The 18,295-nt window shown below is 40.0% G+C and overlaps 2 protein-coding genes across 6 annotated transcripts in view; one reads left to right on the top strand and one right to left on the bottom strand.

Annotated features, from left to right (window-relative positions):
* fhit (fragile histidine triad diadenosine triphosphatase) overlaps positions 1-5,183 on the bottom strand; it is a 393,746-nt gene extending 388,563 nt beyond the window's left edge. For all 4 annotated transcript variants that reach the window (XM_067505333.1, XM_067505332.1, XM_067505334.1 and 1 more), the window contains exon 1: positions 5,075-5,183. The gene's annotated coding sequence lies outside the window, so the exon portion shown is untranslated. The remainder of the gene's footprint in view (positions 1-5,074) is intronic.
* Positions 5,184-17,320: 12,137 nt separating this feature from the next.
* ptprga (protein tyrosine phosphatase receptor type Ga) overlaps positions 17,321-18,295 on the top strand; it is a 451,880-nt gene continuing 450,905 nt past the window's right edge. For both annotated transcript variants that reach the window (XM_067504881.1, XM_067504880.1), the window contains exon 1: positions 17,321-17,930. In XM_067504881.1, the coding sequence (XP_067360982.1) occupies positions 17,840-17,930 (91 nt within the window). In that variant the 5' untranslated portion in view covers positions 17,321-17,839. The remainder of the gene's footprint in view (positions 17,931-18,295) is intronic.

Here is an 18,295-nt window from a genome sequence, read left to right as displayed (position 1 = left end):
ATTTAATAGGTGACTTAATAAGGTACAGAACATTCAGCTCTTTCAAAGAGTTTGATTAAGTTCTTACATCATAGCATCCACAAAACGGAGAGGGAGGCAGGGAGATTTGTTGAACTTTGTGTCTATCAGTATCAGTGGCCCGTCAGAAGAAACCATGAGCCAGAAGAACCATGAGCCAGAAAAACTTGACACATCCGGCCCTTATGCACACGCTCACACACAAACAGTGCATATACCCATCCTTCTTAGATTCATTAGCAACAGAGGTTACACACATGGCCACATTTGACATGGTGTATTTGTAACTACTTTAGAGTCACTTTGTACCCTGTGTGTGTCTGTGTGTATACTATGAATATACAAATTATAACATTGGGATATATTGTAGATTTTTTAGAGTTACATGAAGTTACACCTTGGTGCTGGTCCTGAGTCTGGGTAAAATGGGAGGGTTGCGGCAGAGAGGGCATCCGGCGTAAAAACGTCCGCTATGGCAACCCCGGAAGGGACAAGGCGAAAGCCGCATTATGAGACTCAAAATCAATCCACCCTGTGTAGCCCAACCTGCCTTCTCCCTGTTATGCTCTTAATGCTCTGCTATGCTGTGCACAGCCATTAAATGCACAAGAGTTAAAATAAAAAACAATACTACAAAACTCACTAATCAAGCAGGAATCATTGAAAATTCGCAGACTGTTTAGCAGGATGATCCTCCCAAATCACTTAGACGCAAATATCTCTGCACTGCTGCCAGTTCCTCCGTGAGTGATGGGAGGGTTTACCAAAATCTCTCCACACGAAGATACATTTTGGAACATACTATTTAAAAAAAAAAAAAAGCTCTTAGCAACATTGAGACTGAATTGGATTTGCTTATGTTGTTACATCTTTTCAGACAACACAGTTTTTAATCATGTTTTTCTTAAATTAAAAAGTTAATCCCTTTGCAAAGCTGTTTTTTTAAATGATACATCCCATCTCTAACTCTCTATTTATTCAAAAATTTACAATTATAAAAAGCTAATGACCTTTTGGACCATGAATCCTGCAAGGACAATGCTTTCACGAAATTCTAGAGGACATCCTGTACCTCAGCTGCCTTTAAAAAAAACTGCCACTTAACTAAATCAGCCCGATTCAAAGTGTAATGTGTTGGTCTGTGTTTAAATGCAGACAGACAGACACACACGCACACACAAAATTCTTTTCCAGAAGTGAAGCAGCACAGAAATGACACACAATACACTAACCAAATCCGTCTGCATGTCGAACAAGCGGGGAAAATACATAGCTGTGAGAGAATGGACAGAGCTTTACTGAATAATACATGAAGCAGAAGGAACCAAATCAACTGTGCAACGTATTGTTGTGGAATGAGTAAATGGTGTATAATTGATACAGGCTCTCCTACATTATGCATCGCTGTTCGCAAATCTCCATGTGGAGCTGTGGCGCAAAGGAGGTCAGGGGATCTGAGGGATACAGTGTCACTGATCTAATGATCCGCACTGTTAATGCTTTATGGAAATATGCACCACTGACATGTATCAATGCAAATTACCACTAGTACGACTAGCTGAATTTCTCCCACTGTCTGCACCACACATCCAAAGTGTGTCTCACCTTCTCCTCACTCATTGTTAGACACTGTTCTCAGAGAACATCGTATGTATCACTGCAAAAACCTTATTCTAGCCTTTGACTCCCAGGCCTACTTATTCTCATGAAAGTAGTGAGTATTTTCACTAAATACCAGCCAGAACAAAACAGCTTGATCTGTCAGTAACACACACACCTAGACGTGTTAGTTAGCTGGTTACTACAACGCACACTTGCAGCTCTGAGCAGGTGTTTGTGTCAGGTTCCGACAGTTCAGAGGAGCCCAGCTCCTATAAACCTCAAAATCTAAAGACTTTTCTAAAGACTCTTTACAAAAGCTATTTTTGCCTCATAGACAGATGGCTGCAATTAGAGGAGGGAGGAGTCACATAATCTTACTTAACAGCAAAACTCTAAACGAGCTAATTAAATACATTAATACTCCAAATTCACTCCATTAAATTCATCCGATCCAAACATGGACCACAGAGTGGATGCAAATAGTGTGTGTCTCAAAACCTAAAACCTTTCTGATTGAAGCTGGCACTAAAAGTTTGACACAACCGGTCAATTCTATCTACACATACTAATAAACCACAACCAACACACATCCTGCCACAAGTTTTGAAAAGTCTAAATGAGCATCGTCTTCTATTTTATTATGAGTCAAGTCCAAAAAATATAAACGCAGACCCAGGCTGTTTAAGCCTATTGTGGCCCACACTCTGTCTGGCAACAGTACAGATTTTCACTTCTTAAGTTTTTTTTTTCTTCTTCACTGTTATTGGCTACTTATTCATCGTAATTTATGAGACTAAAAACAGAATGGCTAAGAAAGTGTGTGGCGGGGTGCAATTGAGCACGTAGATGAAGGGCTGAGTGGAGTGGAAAGACTTTAAGTCTCCTACTACAACTACCTTGACTACAGGTAGCTGAACCCCAAGGAGTTGCATATTGTACTTTTATTTAATTTAGAATGCAGTGAGTAGATTTACAGTTGACTGTGCAATGTTTAGAAGGTTACAACAACAAAAGTTTACAGAGGCTTTGTGAGATCGTAATCGGGTGCACACAGGAAATGATCTGCCCTGCACTTATCTCTACCACTGTACTTCATCAGTATCTAAAGTGCTTTACAGTTGCTCCTCATTCACACACCCTCACACACAAATAGCGGCAGCTGCCATGAAAACCACTAGTCTAACCCACCATGAGCATCTTAGGGTTCAGTGTCTTACTCAAAGACACTTTGACATTTGGTGATCAAACGGCCGGCCCCGGAGTTGGAGGATGACCTCTTTATCTCTTGAACCTCTCCAAAACATTTAGCCCCGTTATGATTTCTTATTCTCATTCAGATTGACAAACTGATGTGGATCAAAGCCACTTCAAGCATTTAACTGACTGAGTTACCACACAGCAGCTGACACTTAACCTTCTGCTTTAACTCCAGCCAAGGACTCAGCATTTTTGACCCGTGAGGTAATCTTATCAATAAAAAACACAGTTTGCACAATTCATAATATCTCTGTGACACCAGTGCACAGGCAGTGAAAGACCTTTAAAACACGACCAGCACTAAAAGACCAAATTTTCCAACGCACTGGCCCCATTTTCTTTGTAAAGTAACATAATCTAGTTTATCACTTAATTGTTACCAGATAGTATCTAGTTACTATTACTATCACTCGATCACATCACACATGTTGTGGCTGACAAGCTACAGTAACACACACACAAAAAGCATAAAGATAAATAATATTTTAAAAAAGGTTGAGGTTGTGTTAAAAGATTGTGACTGATTACAAATGAATGCTTAATGCTGAATTAATTTTGTGCATTATTATGGTTTTGGTATATCGTGGCAGTGGCTCAGTCGGTAGAGTGGACATCTACCTACCACAGGCAAGACACTGAACCCCCTACAGCCCATCCCCATCCCCAGGCGTGCAGTGCCAGTCCAAGGCCAATAGAAAATGGGGAGGGTTGCATCAGGAAGGGCATCCGACGTAAAAACTGTGCCAAATTAACATGTGGGCAAAAATTATCTGCTATGGCAACCTTAAACTCATAAAATTATGATTCTGGTTTTGTTATAACCTTGTGAATGCGTTTTTTTTCATCCACTAATGTCTTAGATACATCCAAAGTTCTGGACTGGCACCTCAGTATTAAGTGCATTCCACCGCCCCCTTACTCTCACTTTGCCCCAACACGTGCTCCTCACCGGAGATGACGTGTGCTAAGAAACATTTCCTCAGGGATTGTAGAAAATTCAGGTACCTGTACTGTATTGCTGAGTTTTCCTTTCTTTGTACATTTACTTTTGACTCTACTGTATTAATAAGTTTTACTTTGAAAAGGCAGGTTCTTGATATAATCTAATATAATATAATCAACTAATACAGAAACTACTAATGTATTACAATGAATCAAGCAGCTGTAGGCACATAAAGTGGTTCAAATCAATGCCAAGTCTCTATAGTAACACGTACTTTCTTTATCATATTTTTCACCTTTGAAAGTGTGTTTGCAGTTTAGGGCTCAAATGTGAAACAAGTTGTATTTTCTCCTGTCTGGACTTGGGTTTTACTGATGTTTAGCCTCTTGCAAGTAAATATGTACATGAATTGAACAAGACCTGAACATTTGAGATCACTTGTACAGTCATGTTTTCAGCAGCATAAAATTAAATAATGGCGAAAATACTGTTTTTAATGTATAGAACATGTACTTCAACCTGATCAAAGAATATGCTTTTGTAGACATGTAGCCAACTGTAATTGTATTTTTGCTTAATATTGTGTACTATTAAATCTGGAAAAATTTACTACTTTTACAGTAGTCTGGGAAATGTTGAATGTCCTGGTGAATACTTGTTTCATAACTACTTTTAGATGTGTGTCATCGTGTGCTCTGGGACGAAGGGGTGTCAGCGTTGGCAACGTGATTTTTGGTAGCTAGACTGAAGGCGTATTAATGAGTCCTTACACAGCTTTACGTGTATGAAATGTCCAGCTCAGCGGCATAACCGTCACTAAACAGCAGGTCACACACGCTTCAGACGGGGAAGTGCACTCCGGACGTTCCAGCCCGGAGCCGTCGGAGCGAAGCTGCTGTTAAATTTGTACGGAGGTAAAGTGACGTTAAGCACGTTTCTAAATGTAAATGGACCCGGAACCTGATGGTTTAACGTTTTCTCTAAAAACACAAGATAGTTACTGTGTATTACAGTCCGCCGGCTTGCTCGATTTAAAGGGACTGACATGTTGGTTCACGGTCCTCCGGCACAGATAACACGCCATCCTTGTGTCTGTCCGTGTGTGTGTGTGTGTCGGCTCCGCCTCGCTATATTTACAGTAAAATCAACAGTTAATCAGCCATGACGGTTCTTTAATGACAAGCTTAAACCGAATCACAGGGCGATGCTTCGTACGCCTCGTTCAAATAACAAACACTGAAAACAAACACTGACCTTGTGTTAGGCTGAAAGGCTGCACGTGGATTATGGGAAGTGTAGTTTGTCCCAAGCGTAGTAGACAGGAAGATAAGACTGCGGGGCTGTAAATGAGACTACAAGTGCCACAGCGGAAGGAAGGCAAGATTTATGTTGCGTTCAGGGCACATGGGAATCATTCTGACAACTTTGACATCTAACTATGCTGCTAAGAAAAATCACTGAAATGGGTTTTACGTGATCCACAAGAAAAACGTATTCATTATGAGCATTGACTAAACACACCCACACACACACACACACACACACACACACACACACACACACACACACACAACACAACACAACACAAAGGTTTGTCTTTATAGGGGGAGGTTAGCAAACGTTTCTGAACACTGGTTGTGATAAGTTCTCTGGAAAGATACCCCCCCCCACCAACTTGGTCATGGAGAAAATAATTATTTAACACACACATACACACACCAAGAAGCAGCCTCGTGACAGTAACTTATTTTTTTCTTCTTATGTATGAAGCTTAAATCAGAAAATGAGACAAAAAAAGTTATATTAATGCATCAATTATAGTTCATAATATATCCATTAATCATCTGCATGGGTAAAGTAACTAGTAATTACAGCCAAAGGTACAGAGAGAAAAGCACCTTGTTGTGATATCAGGCCAAAATGACCTTTGTATCGAATGTTACGCAGTGCAGAGATGCATGCAGAGCTGAACATGACAGCAATCATGGGACACATTAACACCCCTATTAATTTAAAAAAAATTAAATAGACAGGGGTGATTTTGGGTCTGCCTAAACGGATAAAACATAGCACTATACACAAGCAGCTGCAAAGTTTATGAAGCTTTTTACATCAGTTGTAAATTAATTGCCAATAAAGTGAAAAAGAGCTTTTCATTATCAGACAATCCCCAATAAGAAACTTCTGTCATAAAAGGAACCATTTGTCAGGCTCAGCGTGAGAGCTTGAGAGCAGTGTATAGATGCATTGATGAATTGTCATCCAGATGTAAGAGAGGACAAATCAGACAGAAATGATCCAGCATCTGCTCTAAGATAGACTGACACACTGTTAAACTGTCTCCCTGGTGAAAGAATCATGATCCTCCGAGTCAAATCTCGTATCTCCCACCACTTTCTTTGAAAGAGGATCGTTATTCTGGTCTAACAAAAGATTTTAACACCCCCAGTGCTTTAATTAGGGGTCATGAGTTCTATTTCTCAACAGATTAAAAGCATCACGGTGGGACCTTGTTAATGGTGATGTCACCCTGTTAGTTTTATACTGCCACACATTTGTGGTACAAAAAGACATAATTCTGATTTAGAGGTGGTATGTAAGTACATTCACTCTTGAGTACAAATTGAGGTCTTTTACTGGACTGATTTCATTTCAGGTTACTGTACTTTTACTTAACTACAATTCAAAGAGAGAAATACTATAATTTTGGTCCACTTATTTTATCTAACGGCTTTAGTTACTTCACTTTATGCAAATTCTCAAAACAAAATATAACCAATAAATAAATACTGATGTACAGTATTTTTATGGATGAAGCAGCTGTCAGTACATAAAGTGCTTAAAATCTGGTTTATCTTTATCAGCTGCAGTTTTTATTCCTAAAGCAACAGCAACCTTTGTCCTTTTTAGAAATGTATTACTGGAAAAGTTTGTTTGACAGAAATTACATATAATTTATGTTATGTCATCTATCCTGTCCTCGAACCTTAGCATCCATTTAGGTGGATAGTCCCTCCCCCCCTTTACGACTCACTGAAATAGCTCTCCCATGCAGGTAGGCAGGCATCTGATGAAACTGCACCTCCTTTGTTCTTATTACAATCAAAAGGAAGGTACAGACACATTGCATGTAACATTGTGCTTACAATTAAGGAAGCAGTGATATTAAGCTAAAACACAACCATGTGGTGCCTAAAGCAAACCTATACGTTTTTTTGTTCCCTTGCTACATTAGAACAGTTGCAATCCAGCTATTTTTTAGGGAAAGTAGTGAGAACATTTACATGCACTTAAGAAACTTGGTTACTGGAAATCAGCGTATAAGTACAGCAGAAGACTAATCTGATACATGTCTGACTTATTTTGGAAGCCTGGCTCACAGTGTTTAATTTTATAGAGAAAGTAAACACAGATTTCTGTCTTTTCGTTTGTGTGTGTGTTCGTGTCACACCAGAGTGAAAGCATAGGCGGAGAAAAAGGGGAAAAAAAAGGGTAAACACACGGTAGATGGTAACTGTCTGAATTTAAAAAGCCAGGTTTCCCTCCCACAATCTGAAAACCAGCTTTTGCATTCACAGGACAGCTTGAAAAAAATCACCTTTGCCGAGAATTCACACTGTAACCTGATTAGTTAAGTCCATGTAAACGCACTCAGTGTTACACGAGCTACCATTTTGAGAAGGGTTTTGCTATGGTATGCAGACCGCCCGAAATAAACTAACTAAATAAACTGACTAACTAAATAAACTAATAAACTTTACCTTTTTTCTGATGGTTTGAACAGGAACTTAACATAGCAATAGGGTTGTCATAAGGTTAAGACAAGCATCTTGTCTAGAAACATCTCATATCTGGGTCATAAGGTAAATGGTCCTCTTTCTATTTTTTATGTTGTCTAAATCAGTGTAAAAAGAATCCTTTTAAGGATTAAAATTTTAAATCCAACGTAAACACAGTGAAAAATCTACAAAATGTAAGGCTTCAACAGTTAGAACCTTAATTTATTAAATTCAGCTTAAATATTTTTTTTTGCCAGACCTTATTGGCCATTTTGGTGCCTTGTGTTGAAGGGGTGCAATTTCGTCACAGTCCTTCTGACGTGGGGGCGTTTATTATCTAATTTCCCACCTATACTGATCAAATAGATATTTTAAAGAGATAAGAAGGACTATGAGGAGAAGAGATGGAGGCTGAGCAAGAATCATTACACATGCAAACATCCAACACAATTTGCTTTTTAGTCATCCAAACTTAAGCCAGAGAGCAGAAGGAATCTCTTTGCAACTGGGATGCTTCTAATTAACAGCAAATGAAAAACAACTGTAGTAACAAGCCACAGTTTGTAACCCTGCAAAAAATCTAGCAACTGAATCTGAATCTGTCATGTGCACTAATATTCCAATGATTAGCATGTATAGTGTTAATGATCACCAGCTTAGATAAGCATGTTAGAATGCTAACCCTTGCTGTTGAACATCATGCAGCAAAGGCTGATAGGAATGTCAATTTTGCTGGTATTTAGTCATAAATCAAAGTATCTTATTTCTTAAGTCCAACCTGATTCTGCCAGAAGATAAAAGTTAAAGCTCCTTTTATTAAAGTTTTAGACTGATCAAGTGAAAATGAGACAGGATGTGTTATCTCTGAGCTGTACACACCACAGTACTCTGTGTACCCTGTGTTGTCAAAGACTCTGTATCATCACATTATCTCTCATCGCATGAATAAATCTAAATCAGTACCTTTTTATGGAGACTGTGGAACATACTGAAGAGAGGATGCAAACACTGAACAAACTGTGCATGCACAAATGACAAAATGGGCCCCTGGGCACAGACGAGAGAAGGGCCCCCTATCCTTTCTTTTTGCTTGTTTTGAGTCTGACTGTGGTCATTTTACATCAGTTTTCTGTGTTTTTATAATTATAATGTGTCTGTCTAGTTTTCTGTCTAATTTGTGTCAGATTTTTTGTCATTTTGCAGTTTTAGATTGTTGTTTAATTTTTTGCCATGTTGGCCCCCCGATGTCTTGTTGCCTATACCCTGTATTGACCCAGTGATTAACTGATTTATGAAATGTTTTTTTCTTAAACAGACAATTAGTAACACAATTCAGAAATAAAAACAGTGTTCAATTTAGGAGGACTGTAAACTAGTGTACATAGTATTGGACACAGTAGTAATTGAAGTGTTGAAATAATATAATTGGGTACTTTGACTGGTAGACCTGCTATTATTTAGTGATGGACACTTACTTAGGACATTACTTAGTGATGCATGTTTGAAAAGGCTGACTGGCACGTTGAGCAACTAGTGATCGTCAGAGACTTGGCCTGTTACCACTCATCCCTCCACCAACCACATCTGACAGTGAACTCCTCTGTTAGCGTGTGCACACTGTTTGTAACAATTAGTGCCTACTTGGTGCGAGTCATGCTGGCATTGTTTTTGCCCTCCAAGCATTGTAGTGGGCACTGTCAAGCAGTCTACATCAAGCACAGGAAGCAACACAGACTGTTTGATAACTAAAGATGAAAGAGGTCAGATGATGGGCAGAGACAGAAAAATAGAATACAGCATTTAATGAAGAGATGTAGCATGGAATGGAATGGAAAAATTATGAGAGAAAAAAGTTCAACAGTGCAATGATCCAACTGAATCTTGATAAAGTTGACTAATAGAAGTTGAATAATACATTTTGAGTAAGTTTAGTATTAAATTTACTGCATTCGGATGTTTTCATTAAAATGCAATTAGCAAGTTGGGAAAATTAAACACTAGAATAAGAAAAAAAATTACAGCAGAGGTTTTTGACAAGGGAGTGGTTTGAAGAAAATTTCATTCGTACAGGTAGGTCACCAGCTTTATTCTCCCTGTGCTTGTGCGGGTTTCCTTTGATGGTCCAAAGACATACATGTCAGTTTAATTGGTGACTCCAAAATTGCCCATAGGTATGTCCCTGTGTATCAGACCTGAGATAGACTCGCGACCTGTTGAGCAGCTTTTTATCAGCCCATAATTATGCGCTGATAAAAACTTCTGTCATCTAGTAGGTTTGTTCTTATCATGTGCTGTTGTATTAATAGTGGCTTCTTATTTTTTGCTATGGTAAATGATCTGCATATATGCAGATCAGATATTTGGTAGTTTTACAAGCGTGAGAAGCTTGGCATTCAAACCCCCAGCACCTAGAGCATTGAGTTGGGATGCAGAAGGCTGTGGGCTCGAATCCCACCCCATCAGGTGTGGCCCCACTCAGGCACTGATGGCCACCTTGGTGCAGGTCCCGAGCCCAGATAAAATGGGAGGGCTGCAGCAGGAAGGGCATCCAGCTCAAAAACTCATGCAAAATCAAAGTGCATAACACGTTCTGCTGTGGTGACCCCTGAAGGGACAAGCTGAAAGCAAGCATGTTATGAACCTGTATGCCACTATCAGTGGTCAAAAATTGATATACAAAACACATTTTATTAAAGTACTGCAGAGGTGGCAAAACCTGTGGGATAATTGATAACTAGGCATCGGTTATATAAAAATTATGAGGAAGTGAGACAAAGGTAGCCAGAGGCGCTCCGTGCCAGCAGGCAAGGCAGGCAGCTGCTTGGGGCCCTAGGCCAGTAGGGGGCCCCAGATGGCCGGCAAAAGTTAAACTACGTACAGCATTGACTGTGTGCAAAGTTTGCAGAGACACTACTAGTCATAGACCCCGACTGCAACCCCGTTGCAAGTAGCGCATGACTCAGTGTAAACTAACAGGTCTAATGAAACAAGGAAAACCAGCTGGTGAAAATGAAGAGGAGTTATACTTCTGGGAGTGAAAAAAGGCAAACAGGAGAAAAAAAAACAATTCTTTGTCTGTGGTAAAACTGATGAAATCTCTGTCCAACTGTCAAGCTATGAATGCTAATTTATGAAATTTAAATGGAAAGAAATTTGGAGAAGTGTACTGTAAATCACTGATGCATTACTGTAAGTTATTTTGCTATGTGCAGTGTGGTGTTGTGTGTATTGTATTGTATTTTTCTTATAATAAGCATAATGGTTCTATGTTGCATACATTTTGTCTAGGGCCCGAACAGACTCGAGGATTGCCACTGACGGTAGCAATACTTCTAGGACAAACTCTGAGAGAAATATTCTGTACTTTTAAGATCGAGCCATCAACATACAAGACAAAATAGTCTTGTGCAGGTACTGGTAATATCTTGTCTCGACTAATGCAATGTAAGGCTGATGGGGTTAACAGCATGCAGAATCAAACCCCTACAGATGATCCAAAATGGATCAGAACATCTGCTGTTTCCTTCTTGAGAGTCTTCTTTTTTGACATTCACCTATTCACACTGTCCTCTTTCCCAAGCAGACCTGTCTTTAAACTATATCACCAACAGTCCCTCCTGCTACTACCACACTACTTGCCTCATCAGTCTAGTAGGTAGTAGCTCACCTGCTCAGCCATAATTATGGGCTGATGGCAATAGATAATGTCCAGTTGAATGGTGTGATAACAGTAAAAAAAATCAACAAGACTCAGCTATTCCCCTTTAGGTGTCTTAACAAAATATAGGGTAAACCACCCAATACAGACAAAGTACAGACAAACCAGTCAAGTCACAGTGTGGTATGGGGCCTGCAACGCCTCCTGCCGGAAGACTCTACAACTCATAGTGAGAGCAGCTGAGAAGATCATTGGTGTCTCTCTCCCCTCCTTCCAGGACATTTATGAAACCCGTCTCACCCGCAAAGCCCTCTGCATTGCAGGTGATCCCACTCACTCATCACACAGCTTCTTCAGCCTGCTGCCATCAGGAAGGAGACTGCGGAGTCTACAGGCCAGGACCAGCACACTGAAGGACAGCTTCATTCACCAGGCTGTCAGGAAGCTGAACTCGCTCCCGAACTTGGCAGAAGAGGGAACTATAACCCCATCTACCTCATCTGTCAATTTAATTTAAAGAACTGCTCTTGAGCCCTCTGTCACTTTGCCACTTTACCCAGTTTGAATAAGCTTTTTTTGCACTAATCTGTTTTACTTAATTTTTTATTAGTATTACTCTTCAATGCCCTTATTGTATAGTTGTATTTTATATTTTTATATTTATATGTGATCTAGATCTAGGCTCCACTGTTTTATCTGTACGCACCATGGATCCGAGAGAAACACAATTTCAGTTTCCTGTATGTATGTACTGTCCATGTGGAAGAACTGACAATAAGGCTTGACTTGACTTGACTTGAAGATCAGAATGGTGGGTTGCCAATGGGTAGGCATAGCTGGATCTTCTATCAGACATTGTAATGTTGCTGTAGGCAAGTCTTCTGCAGCACAACAAGGTTGCAGCAGAAGGCCACAAAGCTAAACACGACAAGTATTTGATAAACTATAAGCATTTTGTATGCTTGGTCTTATTGCTGTAAATACATTAGTTAGTGCATTTTTAAGGGTGTTGGGTTGTGGTTCTCTGTGACCTGTAAGCCAAGAGAGGGGACATTACATTTTTTGCGAAGGAAATATGTAGCCACCTTGATTTAGGAGTAAGGCAGGTAACAAGTGAAGCAGTTTAAGGCTGGAAAATAATATTAATAAACAGAATAGACATGCCATTTATGTCTACCAACACAACTAGAAAATTGTAACGTATGCGTCAGGTTTCCGTTGTAAGTAGAGGACCCAAGTGAGTGGACAATGTGAGGAGGTGTTATGGTGGAAGGGTTTCATTCTGACACCACACGGAAATGGTGAACTTGAGAACCTGAAAAGAATCTAACCTGGGGGGGGGGTAGTATATGCGGGGGGCAGGGCTGTAGGAAACTAAGGACACAGGAGCACAGGCATGAATTAAACCAAAGAACAGTGTGAATGACTACAAGTGAAACTAAATGTAAAAGTGCAAGGGAAAAAAGGAAACAGAACTACAAGGCAGGTATTAATTAAACCAAAGAATTGTAAAACATACAGGGCGACCAGGAAGAGATATTAACCATAACCAAGGAGTGAGCGTATGCAGACATCAATCAAGATCACACAGAAACAACAAGCTAGAGTAAGCACGTGCAGAAAGGTGCGCACAATAAACCGGGATGAACAAATTAACCAAACATCAGACTAATTACTCAGGAACAGAATCCAAAAACAGGAGCCAGAGTTTTAAATTGTGTAGTTAATGAGTGCTGAGAAGCAAGTGAGTGAAAGCAGGAGTGGTGAAAAGCAATCAGGTAAAAGGAACACCTGTGGATGATTGCCACATGGAGTAAAGAGAGTAAAAGACCAAGACCAAGGAGAAAGAGCAAGAGACTGAGAGAACAAAACAGTGAGGGAGAAAATGACAGAGGGAGAGACCAATAGGAAGAGAGACAGATCGATTAAAAATTAACAGAGGACGGGGTGTATGAGAGTGGACGGATCGGGGTAGGGATGGTCATAGGTGAGTGTGAAAGAAATCTGAGTAAGATTAATGCCAGTACATGTACATGCATCGTTAGGACCAATGCCTCTACCATTGCTAAAATCCCTGCTTGAATCTTTGTGTTGCCTAATACACACGAAGGTCTGAGCCTTGAACAGTTTTATTGTGCTTCGTAATTAAAACAGATTTAACAGTGAATAGTTAGAATCTAACATTAGTTTTACAATAAACTATGTGTCAAAGTTCAAATCTTAACAGACTTCCTCTGCTGCTTCCAAGAATCCAACACAGAGCAAGATGAAACATGAAGCACGAGACCCGTATTTTTCTGCAGAGATGTGAATAATCAGCTTTGGGGGGTGTCAGCCACACTGCTTTGATTCAATGAGACTACATGTACCACCCCTCTTCACATTCACCCCCATAGGGCCTGCACCAAATGTGAGAGGATTGTTGACTGGTTTAGCTTTTTTCTTTCATACACAACCTCCACATAACCCCTAAAATATGTAAACCAGAAAAGCAAATAGAATCACTATAATCGCTAATATAAGAATCACTTCATTTCAAATTACTGCTTTAATGTTGACCAGCCAAGTGTCTTCTTTGTTACAGTAAAAACAAACCCTTTAGAATATAAACCCAAGACAACATATCACATTATCAGCTTCTAAATTTACCCCAACCAAGCAACCAGAACAAAAGCAGGAAAAAAAATATTTTTTATCCACTGTCACATAAGGGTTGAGTCATTCATTGTGTTTCTACTATTACAATATTATGTTGGTTGGGTGCAGGTAATATTAATGCACCCACATTTTCATCAAAACCGTTTTCACACTTTACAACACTGAAGACAAAAACACTATAAGTTACTGAGGACATGACATGATAGGTCCTGACTGGTTCCAGAATAACTTAATTGAATGTGAATAAAGTACTGTATAGCAGATAATAAGTTACTTGATAAAAGACGTGAAGATCCTAAATTATTGAATGTTTGTGAAAAGCCTAGATCTCGGGCATCTATGTGAGGTTATCTGGCAACTGGACTGCTTTCTTGTTAACCTAACAAGGTCAATTAAGGGTGAATTAGTAAAAACTCACAAAATGTCCTTGAGAAGAACCAATGACCAAAGCAAATTCCTTGTATGTGTTAGAAAAATGTATGTGGTCATGTAAATACATAGAAATATAAAGATCCATTACAGCCCACTCATTGACTGACCTTACATGAGTGTTTTACACAGATTATTATCATATATTAAGCCGCTGCAATACTGTACTTTAATTTCTCTGCATTAGCTGTTTTTAGTTTGATTAGATCTACGAGTTTACCTTCAAAGGACCAAAGCTTTAGAGCTTTGTAGGCCAATATCTACGTCCGGATATGTATGAACCCAGGAGAGTAAAATAACAATTCAATGTGAGTCATGTTTCTCTAAGAACTGACTCACAACGCTGATGATCCTTAGTATTTCTTGGTCATCACTGTACATGTACAACTTCAAACACCTTGGTACAATGTGAGCTGCATGTCTCAAACGCTGCATATCTATCACTAGGACACAGGAGGATTACATTTTTTCTGCCTATTAATTGAAAATACTTACACCACAGCACCAGCCCATCAATGTTGAATTCCTGATGCTTTTTTCCAAGCTTAAATGTTTGGAAACTTCACAATCTCTCCTTGAATCTAAAATAACTTTCAACTACAATTGACACACACAAAAACCAAAACACTTTAGGCAACTCCATGAAAAGGTTCATGAAAAACAGAAATCAGGGGATGCGTACACGAACATTTCCAAGTGACTGATTATCTGTTGGAGTACAATTATTGAGAAATGGAAGCAATATGGCACAAATCTGTCTTGACCAGGCCTTTCTTAAAATTTACTTAGAGAAATCAGCTTGCTCGTATAATTGGGGGAAAAACGTTTACATGCACTTAAGAAACCTGGTTACTGGAAATCTGCATTTACATGCAGTAGCAGGGTAATCTGACTTATTTTTATAAGCATGGCATACAGCATTTAACTGTGACAGAAAGTGCGGCTTTCTGACGTTTTTTTTTTTCTGGTGCATTCCTGTCTCTGCAGAGGGACAGCTGCAGGGGGAGAGATGAAAAGAGAGGAGAAAGACAGCTGATACAAAGTGCAATCTGTGGGAATTTAAAAAAAAATCTGTGGTGGAAAAAGATTTTTTAGACTTCTATGAGTCACTTTGTATTAGTTTTATTTTCTGTTGGACTTTGAACTGACTTTGATTTTAAAAGGAGGCAGCATTGCCTGATTAATGATTTCCTCTTTCATTCAGTCCTTCGCTCAGCTGCATGTTCCTGTCTGCAGCCTTTTGTTACGCACATGCATTCAATGAGACAAATCTACCTAATAAATTAGGTTTCTCTAATCCCCTACCCCAATTTCGTAAACCACAGCTTTCCCATCTACACGAGTGTCAAGAAATCAGCTTTCAGACTGTGACCTGGTTACTTAAGCACATGTAAACTAACTGATAGTCTGACAGTGCAAGAAGTAGAAAGCGAAGGAGGCCACCAAGATATCAAAGGTCATGGTTTATGTGTTTATCTTCACAGTATCAGTAATGAGAAAATCTACATTTATAATTTGGATGGGCATTATTCCTAAAAATGGTAATTAAGGTAAGACAGCTGCTTTGTGCCATTATGCATAGGAAAAAATTGCAGTTTTACTGTGAAAAAAACTGTTGTTTCAACAGTCGCATGATGCATGCCATGTGAAACTTGATGTGATTTCAAGAAAAGTACTGATTTATTTTAAGGCAAATCAAGGTATTTACAGACCATAACATCTTTATTATTAAATATTAATAAACAAATAATAACCTAAACTACACCTGATGTTTCTGTCAGCTAAAACCAACCAACCAAGCACTGTTTCAATGTTGCATTTTTTAAAGTTTAAAGAAACAATGCGGGTGAAACTGGCCACCACATGTACACAATTATATTTGCCATGACACTCAAAATTGAGCTCTGGTGGATCCTGTTTCCAGTGATCATCCTTAAGATGTTTTTACAACTTGATTGGAGTCCCCGTCCGTTGATTAGACATGATTTGGAAAAGCATACACCTGTCTATATAAAGTCCCACAGTTAACAGTGCCAAGCACAGCCATGAGGGACAAATATTCTCTGTGGGCCTTAACATTGGAGGACATGTTGAATTTTTACCAAATAATAGGGGAATGTTCACTACAGCCACTATGCCTCACTTCTTGGTAATACGCTGATGTTGGTAGATTTTCCCTGCATGTCCGAACAACCTTGTCTTGTAAACTTAGAATGACACCAGTGTAGGGGGTCTAAAGCAGGGACCATAAAAGTGATGGCCCGCAGAAGATTTGTTTATGTCCCGTGCGACCCCAGAATTTAAGAAATGCTGATGGTACGCCCTAGATGGAAGTAATTTAAAGTCCTAATAACTACTTTAAAGTCATATAACATGTTGAACTTCACCCCCATCCCATTTATTTATCCAGTGTTTGACGCCCATGTTCAGGGAATCTGACCCTAATGAAAACTAATAGAGGACCACTGGTTAATGGGCTTATAGATACTGAAGTGTTGCACGTCATACAGTATTTCATCTATAAGAGGAAAGGGCCAAATGTGTGTATGATCTGAATTTTGTTTCTTTTGACCTTTTCCTGCTTTTGTAGTGAACGAAATGTCTGTCTAGAGTCTAAGTTCAGATTCCTACACCTTGCACTGGATTAACTGATGATTAATTCTATATGCGTGGTAAATCACCGCTAAAGATTTTCCTGGAACGAGTCCAGTCTCGAATCACTAAGTCCCTTTGTGAAGCAGGGAGCTTTGTTGAATGTGAATCTATTTTGAAGCTATTCATATTAACAATAAGCTGAAAGACCCCCTGGAGAGCACAGATCTATTATTACCTTTTATTATGGGACATGTACACGATATTATTTTGAGCGACTGTGCGTTCTGTCGCCGGCGCTAGGATCCAGAAGAATGACCACTCTCTCGCTGTTCTCTCTCTCTCTCTCTTTCTCTCTCTCTCTCTCTATCTCCATCTCTCTCTCACACACTCTCGCTCTCTCTCCCCCCAAGACTGTTTTAAAGTCTCTGCTAGACTTGGGCTCACACGTTACTTCCTGGATGGATGAAGGAATGGAAAGCTTCCAGCACCACTCCACCATCACCAACACCTACTCTCCCCTGTTTGCGTGCCCGACGAGTGCTGCCTCTACCGCCGCAGCGACAGGAGCGACGACGACGCGCTGTGTGGACCGTCGCTGCTAGTCCCCTCTAACCCGCTTTTCCCTGGCTGCGTGAACACGCTCCTCCAGAAGCTCCAGTTTCCGAGTGTTATGCTCATATCCTGGAATATAGGGGGGATTTTGGGACGGAAAGACTCTCTGCTGGACCTCTAACTAAATCTCTCCGCCCACCACCACTTCCACCGTGCCCAGTCTCCGTCTCCGCTGCGTCTCCAGCGCTGCTTTTTACGCAACGAAGGCGTCGCTGATTTGACCGCAAAGGGAGAAACTCAACAGTTGTTGGTGCTTATTGTGTGCATGTCGACGTGCATATTACTACCATGTGGAGGCTAATGCAATCGTGCTGTTGCTGCTGGTGGATTTTCTCTCTCATTTTGCCAGTCTTCGTGCTCTGGGCCGAGTGTCACCCTGGTAAGTTTCATACCCCACAAGTCAAACACTGGGCTTTTTTTTTTTTTTTTTACTTGTTTAGGTGTATGAAGGAATGCGGTTACCACTCTTACAGTGCTCGGACGGAACGCATCGCAAACAGGCTGATAAGAGTAAAGTCAAGTCCCCCAAGTGAATATCTTGTAACGGGTCACTGGCTGGGAATATTCGTGCCGTTTGGCATGATGCGCTTCCCCGGCACCGGCACGTCGGACGAAAAAGGCAGACAGTAAATGGATATCTGTGCATTTGAATGGCATGTCTGAACCCCCTGAAACCCAGACACACAACAACTGTCACAGGAGTGAAATAACCCTAGTTTAATCCCTCTGGTGGAACTCTCCCTC

The sequence above is a fragment of the Channa argus genome, chromosome 5 (assembly GCF_033026475.1).
Source record: "Channa argus isolate prfri chromosome 5, Channa argus male v1.0, whole genome shotgun sequence".
Lineage (NCBI taxonomy): Eukaryota > Metazoa > Chordata > Actinopteri > Anabantiformes > Channidae > Channa > Channa argus.
This window is presented reverse-complemented; position numbering and strand designations above follow the sequence as displayed.